General features: G+C 40.6%; 1 protein-coding gene across 1 annotated transcript in view; it reads left to right on the forward strand.

Moving 5' to 3' along the window:
* Positions 1–14,839, forward strand: part of LOC122725938 (SLAM family member 9-like) — a 47,252-nt gene that overhangs the window by 18,980 nt on the left and 13,433 nt on the right. Inside the window, exons 2-6 of the mRNA XM_043963301.1 lie at positions 6,700–7,035; positions 11,068–11,343; positions 12,053–12,160; positions 12,670–12,708; positions 13,136–13,188. Coding sequence (XP_043819236.1) covers positions 6,700–7,035; positions 11,068–11,343; positions 12,053–12,160; positions 12,670–12,708; positions 13,136–13,188 — 812 coding nt within the window. The remainder of the gene's footprint in view (positions 1–6,699; positions 7,036–11,067; positions 11,344–12,052; positions 12,161–12,669; positions 12,709–13,135; positions 13,189–14,839) is intronic.

Consider the following 14,839-nt stretch of genomic DNA (forward strand, 5'->3'; position numbering starts at 1 on the left):
TTAATGGGCATCCCCTTAATTTCCAATTCTTTGCCACCACAAAAAGAGCAGCTATAAACATTTTTGTACATGTAGATCCTTTTCCCTTTTTTATTATCTCCTTGGGATATAGACCTAGTAATGAATGGTATTGCTAGGTCAAAGGGTATGCATAGTTTTATAGCCTTTTGTGTACTCCCCTAGTAAACTGTAAGCTCTATAAGCTAAGTACTGTCATTTTTCATCCTTTTATTCTTAGCACCCTGAACACAAAAGGCATTTAATAAATGTGTTGTATAAAATAAGAATAGTCATCTTGGGGCAGCTAGGTGGCGCAGTGGATAGAGCATCAGCCCTGGAGTCAGGAGTACCCTGAGTTCAAATCCGACCTCAGACACTTAACACTTGCTAGCTGTTTGACCCTGGGCATGTCACTTAACTCCAATTGACTCACTAAAAAAAAAAAAAAAGAATAGTCATCTCTTAGGGTAATAAGTTACTGGTTAGCTCCTGAACAAAGCAGCCCTGGTCTACCACAGTAGATTTTAGCTTCCTTCAGTTCCTGTCTATGCCTGTGTCATATATGGGGATACAGAGATCCCAAAAGCACATGACTGGTCAACCAAGGTTGCATCCAAAAGTTTCAGGGAGATTATCAATGGATCTCTGGTTTGGAGATAGAGCAGTCTGTAGTGTTGCTGTGATGAAAACATATAAATTGTAACACAAATCTTCTCATTTCATCATACTCTTGTGGTGGTCCCCTCCCAGTCCTTCTGACCTGCACTTCATTTTTTCATTTTTCTTTTTTTTTTTCAGAACCTGTCATCCTTACTCTTTCAATCTATAACATCTAGTTCTGGTTTCTCTTATTTCCCCATACAAGTTGTAGCCTGTGGTTGACTATTTCAAAGACAATGTTACTGTGAACTCCTTCTGACATTATGCTGTTTCACCTGCTGATATTCAGCCCTGGACCACAAACCACTATCTATAGGCTTTTGCTTCTAATCTCAGAGCATTGCTAAAGAAAATCACAATGCTGGACTAATTCTCACCATTATAGATTTATGCTGCATAGCTTCAGCTGAGCTTTTACTGTTTCTCAACAAACCTTTTATCTATCAGCTCTATTTCCTAGTCCCTACAATGCCATATCCAAAACTGCACCTCTCCAAAAATATCCTACCTAATTCCCACTCCCATACTCTCAGAAGATGCTATATGAGAATTGGTTGACAGAAATGAAGATTTTTTTAACCTGTGGAAGAGAAGATATTCTAGATTGATTTAGTCCTTATTTAAAGATTGTTACTTGGTAGAGGGATTAGCATATTGATTGACCTGAGACCAGATCTGGAAGCAATGGGCAGAAGTTTCAAAGAGACCAATTTGAGCTTGATTATAAGTGATAACAATTAGAGTGGGCTGCCTCAAGAAATAAAAGGTTCCCCCTCATTGGAAATCTTCAAGCCAAAGCTAGATGATTACTTCTTGGTATTATGAGTTTGAAGAATTTACTTTCAGAAACAAGAGAAGTAAAGAGTCTGCCCTGTCTAGATCTTAGCATATAGTAGCAAATGCATTTTCAATGTGACATCTGTCAGTACATCAGAGAATTGGAAAGGACAACCAATCCATAAAACCTATATATCTGGAATCAAATTTATTGAAGAATATTTGAAATTACTAATGACCCAGACATGGATTGTGGAGCTAAGAACACAGTTGCTGGTTTCCTCAGAACTTCCTTGTGTGAAAGATATTCTTATTCAGTCTGTGGCGTTCCCAACTCCAGTATCAACCAAACTCTAGTGAAGCACAACATGTTCAGGGGAAAAAATGTCTTCTTAGCTTTCATTTTGTAGACAAAAATGCCTTCTTAGCCTTTACTTTATAGATTAAAGGTTCTCTCTCTGACATGTTATCAAGTTTCACCATGTCATGATTTTGCTTGGATTTCCCAGCATTTCATTTGGTGGAGGACACAAGGTGCTGTCTACTGAATCCGTTCCCAAATCTATACTTTGGAATCTTGGAGCACTACTGTTGTGTGAGGACAGAAACCAAAAAAAGGGAAGGGGGAAGGATCTGGTTTGACCCATGACTACCCCATGACAATTTACTTTATATCAAAGTCAGCTCGTCCTTACTCAGTTGTTCTCCTTTTAGATCAATCAGCCATATTTGATGAGGTATATCACATACTCCTAGATTTTTTCTAATCTCTTGACTTCCCAGTTCTGTTCCCACCTCTCTATCCTACACCCTTGGTGATCTCACCCACCCCTATATATCAATATCACCTCTATGGTGAAGTTTTCTTAGTCTCTCTAAGTCTGATCCTTCACCTGAACTGCCCTAAATTCCAAACTGCCTGCTAGACATGTCCACACCCGTATGTTTCATTGGTACCTCAAGTTCAACAAGTTTGAAAATGAACCTATTAAGGGGCAGCTAGGTGGCGTAGTGGATAGAGCACTGGCCCTGGAGTCAGAAGTACCTGAGTTCAAATCTGGCCTCAGACACTTAACACTTTACTAGCTGTGTGACCCTGGGCAAGTCACTTAACCCCAATTGCCTCACTAAAAAAAACAAACAAAAAAAAAAAAGAAAATGAACCTATTATCTATCCCTCTAAACCTTCCACTTTTCCTGAGTTCCTTATCTCTGTCAACAGCCTCATTATTCTCCCAGTCACCAATGTTTGCAATCTCAAAATATCTCTGATTCTCTGTCCTGGGAGATATGCCAATCAGATATGCTAAGAGATATGCTAAGTTCTATGTATTCTATTGTTGATCATTCACACAGCTATCAAAATAATATTTATTTATTTTTTTTTTGGCGAGGCAATTGGGGTTAAGTGACTTGCCCAGGGTCACACAGCTTGTATGTGTTAAGTGTCTGAGGCCGGATTTGAACTCAGGTCCTCCTGACTCCAGGGACGGTGCTCTATCCACTGCGCCACCTAGCTGCCCCTCCAAAATAATATTTCTAAGACTGGTCTGACTACATTGTAGCTTTGACTAAATATCTTCACTAACTTCCTATTTCCTCTAGAATAAAATGTAAATTTCTTAGCCATGTATTAAAGGTCTTGCACAATCTGGCATCAACCTACCTGTCCAAACTTATTTCGCATTACTCCCTTCCAAAAAATTTATATTCTAGTCAAACTGAACTATTGGGTCTTCCCTACACATTCCTTTTTCAGCTTCCATGAACTCTCCAAAGTGTTTCCCATGCCTGGAATGAACTCCCTCCTCATTTTGATCTCTTTATCTTCCTCCAAAGATTAGCTCAGGTACCACCACCTCTGAAGTCTTCTCTTATTTCCTCAGTTATAGGACTTCCTTCTCCTCAAATTATACATCATATGCTATCTTTTCTCTTTACTTTTGCTCACACTGTTCCCCATGACTGGAAGTCCCAATTCTACTTGTCCTTCAAAACCCAACTCAAATGTCATCTCTTCTGTCTGATTCCCCTAGCTTGATGTGACTACTCCCTCAGCTGCTCTTATAGCACTTTGTCCTCCTCTTATGATCTTGTATGCTGTTTGTATTATATGTATCTGTGTCTATATGTTATACCTTGATTGTGAGCTCCTCAATGGCAGAAGCATTATCGTTCTGTTTGTATCTGTCTCAGTGCTTTATATATAGTAGAGAAATCAATGAATCAATAAATCAATTAATGGATGGATGGATGGATAGAATCAGGATAAGGACTGGACTTTTTATTTCTATGATATAGGGAACTATTAGACAAGGAAACACCCTATACTAAGGCAGGTAGGCATTTTCTCTTTAATTTATGGTTTTTAGAGTTGTCTAGAGCATCTTGAGTTTGAATGACTTGTCCAGAGTAACACAGCTAATATGTGTCAGAAGAATGGCAAATTCAGTTCTTCCTAGTTCCAAGGCTGGCTCACTGTATATGCCAGGCTGCTTCTCAGTGCATGAACAAAAAAAATGGGTCAATGGATGAATGGATGACCTCAGATAATGGATATGGAAGTGTGAGAACTGGAATGACACCCCCTCCTGGGAGGGACATTGTGAGCTCTGGCCTGAAAAGAAACCATGTGACTTTGGCATCCGGAAGTGATGTCTGCCGCCCGTGGGTCCTGTCAATCAGTGTTACCAGCCAATTAGCTTGGAGCTGTGTGTGTGTACGGCCCTGTTTCCAGTTTCACAGGAGGCTTCTGGGAGAAGCTGCAGAGGAACGGGCTTTTTTGTTTCCAGACTTGAGCTTGGCAGCAGAGATGGCAGAGACAGGCAGAATAGGAATACTTTATCCATGTGTTTCTCTTTACTAACCCCTAATACACTATAATAAATACTTAATGCCCAAAGATTGGTGCTATACGTTTTCTAATTTAAGGTGACCACTCATTAGATTTTAGATATCACAGCTAGAAACTTTAGGCCCTTACAAAGGTCTTGTCACCAAAAGCACTGTCTAAGTTGCAGTTGCTTGGTTGCTAGAGTCTTCTGTTCATTTTTACCCTCTCCTCTCCTGAGATACAGCTTTCCCCATATGAAACAAAGGCCCCTTGTCTTGGAGAAGCTTTCTTGCTTTGGAGGGTTCTGGGAGTTTTGTGTTGCTGGGGCAGGCAAGGAGGTAAGCTTCTATACTGGAAGTCTGGGGCACAAGACTGGAAGATACAGAAGACTCACAGTCCCCTCTGCCTGCTTTTCAAAGCATACCAACCTCAGGATGAAAATCAATGCCCCTAGGAGGCTGAGCTAAGAATAGGCCACTCTTTGGAAGTCCCTGCATCCCAAATAAAACTCTAGGTTTTATTTGTGTATTGGGTTGAGTCAAGCCTAGAGGCCTTGTCAGCACAACATAGATTGTTGCATATGGTATCCGAAGACCTGTGATTAAATCCTGATCCTGTTTCTTATTGCTACTTATATGACACTAAGCAGGTCACTTAACTCTGGCTTTCTTGCTACTCCTCAGATAAGATACTTCATCTCCTGACTCCAGGGATCTTCATAGGCTGACTCCCTATTCATCTCTACCTCCTGGCTTCCCTGGTTTCCTTCAAATCCTCAGCCAAAATCCCCCCTCTTAGAAGCCTTTTAAAATCCCCCTTAATCAATTATTTCCATTGTGTCTTGTCTATAGCTTGTTTGTACATGATATCTTCCCCCATTTGCATGATATCTTCTCCCATTAGACTATGAACTCCTTAAGAATAGAGATTCTCTTTTACCCCAGTGCTTAACATACTTCCTGGTACATAGCAGGTACTTAATAGTTATTGGCTGACTTTCTAACCTATCTTGGTATCCATTTCTTCTTTTATAAAATGAGAGGGTTCACTCATTAAGGACCTTTCCAATGTCTAATCTACAACCCTCTCATTCAATTATCTTGGTGTCTACCCAAATTCTTCTGGTAACAAGTCCCTCAAGCTTCTACCAGCCAGAGGATATGGGTAAGTAGATAAAAGAGATAGGGATAAAGGAAAAACATCTAATTATTGGGAATTCCAAAATCCTGGGGAATGGATGAATGAAATAATGGCTACTGAGAATTTTGTGGGGAAAAAAATCCTTCCAAACTATCCTCTACAATCCTACCATAGCTTAGCCCTCAGGTTTCACCTCTGGACTTTCCAAGATCTCAGTAACATCCAGGACAGAGTGCCTGTCTTACCGCACTTCAATGAAAAAGCCCTAGTTATTACACTAAAAAAAATACTGAGTGGTTGGAGGAATAGAGAATCATGGTGAATTTCCTCCTCTTTCCTCTTAGCCAGCACCAATACTTCATTTTCCTTTAGGCCAGTTCAAGATTTATCCCCACCATGAAGTCTTTTGTGACTAATTACAATCCACCTTAAACTTTGCTTTACTTTCAATTCCATCAACATTTATGTTTCTATTATATTATAATATACTGAGTAAGACATTGACTTGGAATTGCTTTCTATTTGTTTCATGCTTGTTATTCTTCTAGCCTCAGCTTGAGGCCTAAGGACCCTGACTTCTCTACTCCCCACAGCCTCTAGCATAATGGGAACATAATAAATACTCAATAAATTGTTATTAAATTGAGTTGAAGCAGCAATTATCTCTGTTCCATGAGGCTGCTGCCAAGTGGGTAATGTGGTTCTTGTCCCAGTGAGGTTCTTACCCCATTCCTAGAGAACCAAAAAGGGGATGGACAAGATGCAATAAGCCTATGGTATCTAGGTGGCCTGCACTTGTCTCAGAAGATCTGGGTTTGAATCCTGCATCAGACACTTAACTAGCTGGATCATTCTAAGCAAGCCACTTACCTTCTCTCTCCTTCAGTTTCCTCATTGATAAAATGGAGATAATCATAACATCTACCTCCCTAGCTTAAGAGATCAAATGACATAACATGTAAAGTGCTTTTCAAATCTTAAAGTGTTACATAAATTCTAGTTATGCTTCTTAAAAATTAAACTACAGGGGTTGGTTGTAGATCAAGGGAGAAGAAATTGAAATAAAAAACAAGCCAAGTAAAGATCTGGGCCAGGGGCCTCTATTTATTTAAAGTGAACATGGGGGTTTCTGCAACTGTTAGCATCAAAACAAAACCAAAACTCTGCACCCCAAACCTATTTCTGACCATCACTTCCATAAGCTATAGTGTTTAGAGGGGAATGGAAAGGGGGATGGGAGAGGGCAAAGGAGACTGCCACTGCAGTTTCTCTACTGTGTCTGTCTGCAGGAGAAGCAGTCTCCACAGGGAACAAAGTGCCATCATCATTGATAGGGACTGTGGGGAAGTCATGCATTCTCCCCTTGAACATCTCATCAAACAAGAATATTCGAAATATCGTCTGGCTTTCTCGCAATTCTCTTGCCACTATCGATGTAACAGAACAAAAAACCAATGTCATAATAACTGATACCAAGTACGATAATCGACTGGAAGTCCTCAAGCCAGACTACTCCTTGCAAATCAACAATTTGACGATGGAAGATGAATATTTCTACAGAGCACAGATAAACATAAAGAGTTCTTCTGAAACCTTAATTCAAGAATACTTCCTACATGTTTATGGTAAGTCACAAGCTTAACTATGTATGAAAAATGTTTTGCTAGATTCCTAATTTCATTGGTGTAGGGAAATCCTTGTGAGGAAACTGTACTAGTGTAGATTGGCACTTATTACACAATGTATGGTCTTAGAGTGGTATAGAGGGCACTGAGAGGTTAGGTGTTTTGCCTAGGGTCAAAGAACCAGTATGTGTTGGGGGAAATCAACCCAGACCTCCCTGTGCATGAACTTTAAAACTAAAGAGTAGATTAGTCTCTTACTATTACTTTGAAATCTATGCATTCCACTCTTCCTCCCCTTCTTTGCAGAGGTAGGGGACTATGGGTATAGAACATTGCATATACTCTCATATAATTAACGCTTTGGTTAGTTTTGCTGAGCTGTCTTTTTTTTTCTCTTTCTTTTTTTATTTGTTATAACAGTATTGTCTAGGGAGTGAGAGGAATATATTTGGAAATGAAGGTGATATAAAACCAAGATATCAATGTTTTAAAAGGGGGGAGTAAAAATAAAGAGAAGGTTCAGCATGACTTCCAAGGAAGTTTATTTATTTTCTAAGGAGGAATGATGAGTTCCTAGATATACAGTGCAGCATATCTGGGGAGCTAGGTGTGGTGGAGGAGTCACCTTGCATGTGAGGTATGGAAAGCTTTACCACAGGATTTTTCAGGAAATAAAATTAATTCAGATCAATAAATACAGACATTAAATTCAGAGCCCAGCTTTGCTAGATTGGGAAAAAATCATATAATTTCAGAGTTGGAAGAAACCATACAGGACATCTAGTACAATCTGAACAAGCCTAGGAATAGGCTTATATGAACAGCTGGGTGGTGCAGTGGATAGATCACTGGACCTGGAGTCAAGAAGACTTGAGTCCAAAAATGGCTTTAGACATTTACTGGTTGTGTGACCCTTGGAAAGTCATTTACCTTTTGTCTGCCTCCATTTCCTCATTTGTAAAATGGAAATAATAATAATAGTATCAACCTCCTGGGGTCAACATTAGGATAAAATAAGGTAATATTCACAAAGTGTTTATCAAACCTTAAAGCACTACAGAAATGCTGGATATTATGAAGATGGTAATGATAATATTGATGATGATGAACAAAAATCCCTTCTAAAAATACACAAGTGGTCATACCAGACTCACTAGAAAACTTCCATTGAGGGGAGATCCACCACCATCGGAGGCAATCCATTACACTTTCAGGCCTCTCTAATTGTTAGGAAGTCTTTCAGGACCTTTAATCTGTTTCTCTTCAACTTCCACCCATTTTTTTTCTTGTGATAACTATTTCCCTTTTTACATGTTCACTAACCATTCCTCTTATTAACACATTCCAGAATTTTTTTAGAAACAGAAGTCAAGTTTTCTGACCCATAGCTTGTTGGCTGCACTCTGGTCCCTTTTTTTGAAGATCAAGGCAATATTTTCCCATCTGTAGTACGGTGACACTTCCTCCACCTTCTACCATCAAATACTCTTTTTTTTTTTTTTGTGAGGCAACTGGGGCTAAGTGATTTGCCCAGGGTGACACAGCCAGTAAGTGTTAAGTGTCTGAGGCCGGATTTGAACCCAGGTACTCCTGACTCCAGGGCCGGTGCTCTATCCACTGCACCACCTAGCTGCCCTCATCAAATACTCTTAACATTGGCTTTGATAACATAACTTTCTTTTATTTCAGGATGCTAGGATGTAGTTCCCCTGGGCCTAATGAAATTGAACATATCAAGAGCAGCTTGATATTTAACTACTAATGGGGGCGGCTAAGTGGTGCAGTGGGTAAAAGTGCTGACTCTGGATTCAGGAGGACCTGAGTTCAAATTCAGCCTTAGACACTTGACATTTACTAGCTGTGTAACCCTGGGCAAGTCACTTAGCCCTCATTGACCCACACACACACAAATCGTCATTTAACTACTGATCTTGAGTTTCAGATCTCCAATAGCCATCATTTCTGTTCTTTCCAATGCAAAGATCATTGTGATAGGCATGGAAAGTATTACTAAAATAAGACTTGGATAGCTGAACCTTCTCTCTTTTTCATCTGTTATCATCATCTCATAGGCTCTAATCAAAGATTCTTTCCTTTCTTTTACTCTTTTTAAAATTAATATAGCTTTTTTTTTTTTAGTGAGGCAATTGAGGTTAAGTGACTTGCCCAGGGTCACACAGCTAGTAAGTGTTAAGTGTCTGAGGCCAGATTTGAACTCAGGTACTCCTGACTCCAGGGCCGGTGCTCTATCCACTGCGCCACCTAGCTGCCCCCTAATATAGCTTTTTAAAATCCCTTTTTCTTAGCTTTGACAGATTCATCAAAGAGAAGTCATACCTAGACATTTCCTGACTAAGTTCACAATAGCTCTATTTACAATGTTCATTTCAAATCATGTTCTGGCTAATATTTAATGAGAACCATATAGCGTGAGTGTTGTATTTCATATATATCTTTGTATATTTAGCACCTGGAAAGTCAAGTCAGCCATCAAGCACTTAAATATCAGGCACTGTGCTAAGTGCTGGGATACAAGGAAAGGCAAAAAGCAGTCCTTGCTCTCAATGAGTTCACAGTCTAATATGGGAGAGACAACGTGCAAACAACTAGTACAAACAAGTTCTATATAAAATAAAGATATCTATATAAAATAAAGATAATCTCAGTGGGAAGGCACTAAGATTAAGCAGGACTGGAAGAGACTTCCAGAAGGTGAGACTTTAGCTAAAGAAGTCTTAAAGGAATTCACAAGGTAAAGATGAGGAGAGAGAGAATTCCAGGCATTAGGGATAGTCAATGAAAATGATAGTCAAAAAATGATAGTCAATGAGAAAATCAGAAGATGGAGTGCTCTATTCAAGAAACATCAAAAAGACCAGGGTCACTAGATCATAGAGCAGATGGAAGGGAGGAAGGTATAAAAAGACCAGAAAGGTAGGAAGGGTTCAGGTTATAAAAGGTTTCTTGAATGTCAACTGATAAGAAGCTAAGTTTGAATAAAAATAACAATATACACAAGTGCAATAATGGTAACAACAGAGAACTCTAAAGGGACAGGGTGAGGACAAACTTTTTTTTTTTTTTAGTGAGGCAATTGGGGTTAAGTGACTTGCCCAGGGTCACACAGCTAGTAAGTGTTAAGTGTCTGAGGCCAGATTTGAACTCAGGTACTCCTGACTCCAGGACCGGTGCTCTATCCACTGCACCACCTAGCTGCCCCCAAACTTTTTAATTGTAAAAAACAATATCCAAAAAACGGAAAATAAACTCTAACTCCTCCTTTCTCTCAGCCTACAGTAAGAGAAGTATGAGAATGGAGTGTTGCAAAATGATTGGAGGTGGCCACTTTATCAGTTACTTTTGTTTAACTATCTTTCTACGAAGAGTTGAGTTGGGGAGAGGGGTTTAGCTCTACTAAAATATGACTGGGATAAAAAACAAGTTTTGGGGGGAGGATTAACTTGACCTTAGCAGCTAGGTTACCAAATGGTTTGATTTCTTGCGGAGGGCAAAAGAAGCCTCCCTTTGTGGTGTCCCAGGGTTTCTTTCCTCCCCACTCCATTTCCTCCTCTTAATAGTTTCTGACTCCTCCCCACACCCACCCTTTCCAGCTGAGGTCACTTTCCATGCTACTAGCTCTGACTTTGTTTTTTTGTGCCACCCCAAATGCCCAGTTTCCTAGTGAAGGCCTTCCCTAGTCTCCAAGCCTAGTCTCTATAGAAGTCTCCACTTTCACTTCAAACTATCCTAGCCTCAACCTTCCTCTTTATCCTTCTTCTGCCTTTTTTCCTCAAGTTACTCTAGTCATACCTCTAAGTCTCTCTGCCATACCACTCCTTGGTAAGACATTGGTAAAGTCCTGTGATCATGAATTCCTAAATCTATTTTACTTTTATAGTCATTCATAGAGCCTCCACAGGTAGCAACTTACACCAAAAGAATCAGTAAGAATGCGTATGCAATGCAATGAAGTCTTTATTCCAAGGAGCTAAGTTATTTGTCCTCAATTTCATGTCTTTTCTCCCCACACAGAGGAACTGAGCAAACCCCGAATCACAGTAAACTTGACAAAGTCTGAGAATGGTACCTGTAATTTCATCCTGCAGTGCTCCATAGGAAAGGAAGAAAAAGATGTGACTTATGATTGGATATCCCTGAAAGATGAAGAGGAAGTCACCCCCCATCAGGGACCCATCTTGACAGTGTCCTGGAGACCTGGGGAAAGTGAGCCAAAATATATCTGCAGAGTCACAAATCCTGTCAGCAATCAAAGCGCCCAGCCAAACCCTTTTGCAGGGCTCTGTACAGGTAACCCTTCCTGTCTCTCCAGGAGTTTCACAAGAAGCCCTGAACAGTTCCAGGAAACAGATTGACCTCCTTCCCAATTCTGTCCTCCAAAAAAGTGCCTTTCATAGCATTATAAGACCTAGAGACAGAAGGGACCATCCCGTTCAAACTCAAACCCCCTCCTTATACACAGAGAGATACTTCTTTCTACAAATGAGCAAACCAAAACCCAAGAAGGTTCAATGATTTGCCTGTGGTCATACATGGAAATGGAAGATTAGGCTTTGAATTCAAGTGTCCTGACTCTAAATCTAATTTCTTTCTCCTGCCCCATACTGCTTACCAGAGCTCCCTGGGCACAGAACCCAACAGAACTACTTTTAAGAGAGACCAGAAATGTCCCAGGGTCCCGAGCTTCTCCCTTCAGAGCTTTCAAAGCCTATTGCCTTTTCTACCCCAATATCCCTCCATCATCCTCCACAACCCCACATCTTTTCAGCACACAGAACTCAAAGACAAGTATCTCAGGAAAGCCAACTTCTCCCAGCTCTAACCAGGGACCACCAGATTACCCTCCCTGAGATGTGGTTCCTACTCATCCCATTGCATCCTCACCAAATAATCAGGATGGCCAGATTTAGAGAGGAAATTCCAGAAGCAGCTCAGCAGGGACTCTGGCTCAGTCTCCCCATTACCACTCATGTTATCTTTTCCTTTCCAAATCCTCAAGGACCATCATCTGTGAATTATGTTATGCTGGTCATTGGAATTTTATTTCCAGTTGTGCTGTGTGTAGCCATCATGTTTGGAATTATTTTTTGGAACAAAAAAGGACAAGGTGAGATTTCCTCGAAAAATGAGTTTCTGTAACCTGTGTTACTAATTGATTTTCCCTACTACTCCAGGATTTTAGTGGCATGTATCCTGGCTATACATTCATCTTCTCATTATCCCCAAACCTCTTTGCTTTGGTGAAGCCCATCACTCTGATTTGGGGGCCAATATTGGGACCTCTATCCCCAGCTATCACCTGAGTGAGTCACAGAGTAAATCCATAAATTGACTACTCTCTTCAGATGGTTTCTGGAACATACAATGACCTTGTGTGAGGGGTAGCCTATTGAAAATCGAAGGCCTACCACCTGGAACCATTCTCCTTTCTTTCCCTTGAACAGACACTTCATTACACGTGGGACTTGACTGTCCAGCACAATCTATCCCACCTTTCCACCCTTGAATTACTCCCTACCTTTCCCAGGAGATATTGGAATGGGGAAGGGAGCAAAGCCAAGGGGTAATGACTTCTCTCTTTATCATTTTATTCAATTTCTGGGCTTATCTTTTCAGGTTTCATCCAATTCTCAACAAACCGTGTTCAGCAACAGGGTAAGTTTCCAGATTCTGAGCTACCTGGATTGACACTTAGGATTGTTACACAGTGGAGAAAGGGAATGAAAGAGGTGGAAGGAGGAACTCTGTGGGTAGGGGAACATGAGATCATGGCACCAAGGGCCCTATTAGACAGTGCTACTGATGGTAGGGAACAGAGTTTTGCTGTCAAGAAGAGCTAGTTGGGGGCAGCTAAGTGGTGCAGTGGATACAGCACTGGCCCTGGATTCAGGAGGACCTGAGTTCAAATGCGGCCTCAGACACTTGACGTGTACTAGCTGTGTGACCCTGGGCAAGTCACTTAACCCCAATTGCCTCACCAAAAAAAAAAAAAAAAGAAGAAGAAGAAGAAGAGCTAGTTGTACACTTGGTTGGTGGGGTCAGGAAGTCTCTATTTTGCTGATTCTGCCTTTTGTGTCAACAGAGGCTTCCACTGAAGGGACCACAGTATATGCACAAGTCAGTCATCCATACAGGGTAAGTTCTTTCAGCCATCCAATTGACACCTCTTGCTGTTCAGTCATTTCAGTTGTGTTCAACTCTCTCTGGCAAAGATATGAGGGTGGTTTGTCATTTCCTTCTCCAGCCCATCTTACAGATGAGGAATCTGAAGCAAACAGAGTTAAGTGATTGTCTGGGGTCACAGAGCTAGTAAGTGCCTAAGGCCAAATTTGAACTCAGGTCCTCCTAACTAAAAAGCTGTTGCTCTTTCCACTTAACCATTTAGCTGCCCCACCTATTATCAAAACCATATTACTAATCCATCCAGGGAAACAAAGTAGGGAGTAAATTATCCAAGAGCTCCTATATCATGTGCATTAGACCACAAAGTCACGTGAGACCATTGCAGTCTACCCTGACCCCTCCTCAGACTTCCCATAGAGTTTCAGATTTGTACCACACTGTTTTACATGTAATCATGAGATTTTCCTGACTGATGCATAAGCACTAATCTCTCCTCCCAAGTACATTGAGGGCAGAGAAGTCTATACCCTGACACTTACTAGCTATGTTGACTGGGGGCAAGTCATTTAATCTCTTTAGAGAGAAGTTGGCCTCTGGCGTCCCTCCAGGGTCTCTAGATTGATGATCCTAAGATTCTGTGCTCTCCAGCTTTGAAATTCTATGAATCTATGGTTCTTTGGTCTCCCACAATAGCTGGCACAATGATAAGTATATATAACCCATGCTTATTGACTCCATCTATTCAAATCAACATTGTTGTTGATATTTAGCTGTATCCAACTCTCCATGACCCCATTTGGGGTTTTCTTGGCAAAGATACTGGAGTGGTTTGCCATTTCCTGTTCCAATTCATTTTACAGATGAGGAAACTGAGGCAATCAGGGTTAAGCAACTTGCCCAGAGTCACACAGCTAGTAACTGTCTAAGGACGGATTTGAACTCAGGTCCTCCTTACTCCAGGGTCAGCTCTATATCCACTGCACATATTACATGCCTAGCATGAGACTTCTTTATTATTGGAGGTCTTCAAGTGTATACTTTTTGTTCATTTATTGGAGATGCTTAGGGTTAGGGGTAATCAAGGTTGGATTTTTAAAACCATCAAACACATGCCCAGCAAATGTTCATCCAGCCTACTCTTGAGGAATCCAATGATACAATTTGCCTCTTGAGGCAACTTGGTCTAGGTACTGAACTAGCCTAGGAATACAAAGACAATAAAAACAAGTTCCAAGGAGATTACAATCTACTCCAAATGAAATAGAATGGAGTGTGAAAGTTAACAAAAGAGCCAGGGGTTTATGATCAGTTCAGAGGCAGTCTGTTCAGTCAGTTCAATCAGTCCAACTGATTGAAAGGTTTTATGCAGGTAAGATAAGGGAACTCAGAGCCAATATGAAGAAGAGAAGGAGAAATTATATTCCTAATGCTAACAGCCTACAGCCCCTAATGCAAGCAGATAACTTTGGCCTTTCATCATGTATGCCCTACCCCCATTTAGTAAGTACCTTGTTAAGGGCTAAAATTCTAGCTAGTCTGTCTAAAATATCTAATGAGTGGTCGCCAATAAATTATAAGCTTTAGCAAGAGTTAGACTTTTAAGCATTTATTAAGGAGAATAAGAATTTGGTAAAGAGAGAGAAAAAGGCCTCAATTCCTATCT

This window comes from Dromiciops gliroides, chromosome 4 (genome assembly GCF_019393635.1).
Source record: "Dromiciops gliroides isolate mDroGli1 chromosome 4, mDroGli1.pri, whole genome shotgun sequence".
NCBI classification, from domain to species: Eukaryota; Metazoa; Chordata; class Mammalia; order Microbiotheria; family Microbiotheriidae; genus Dromiciops; species Dromiciops gliroides.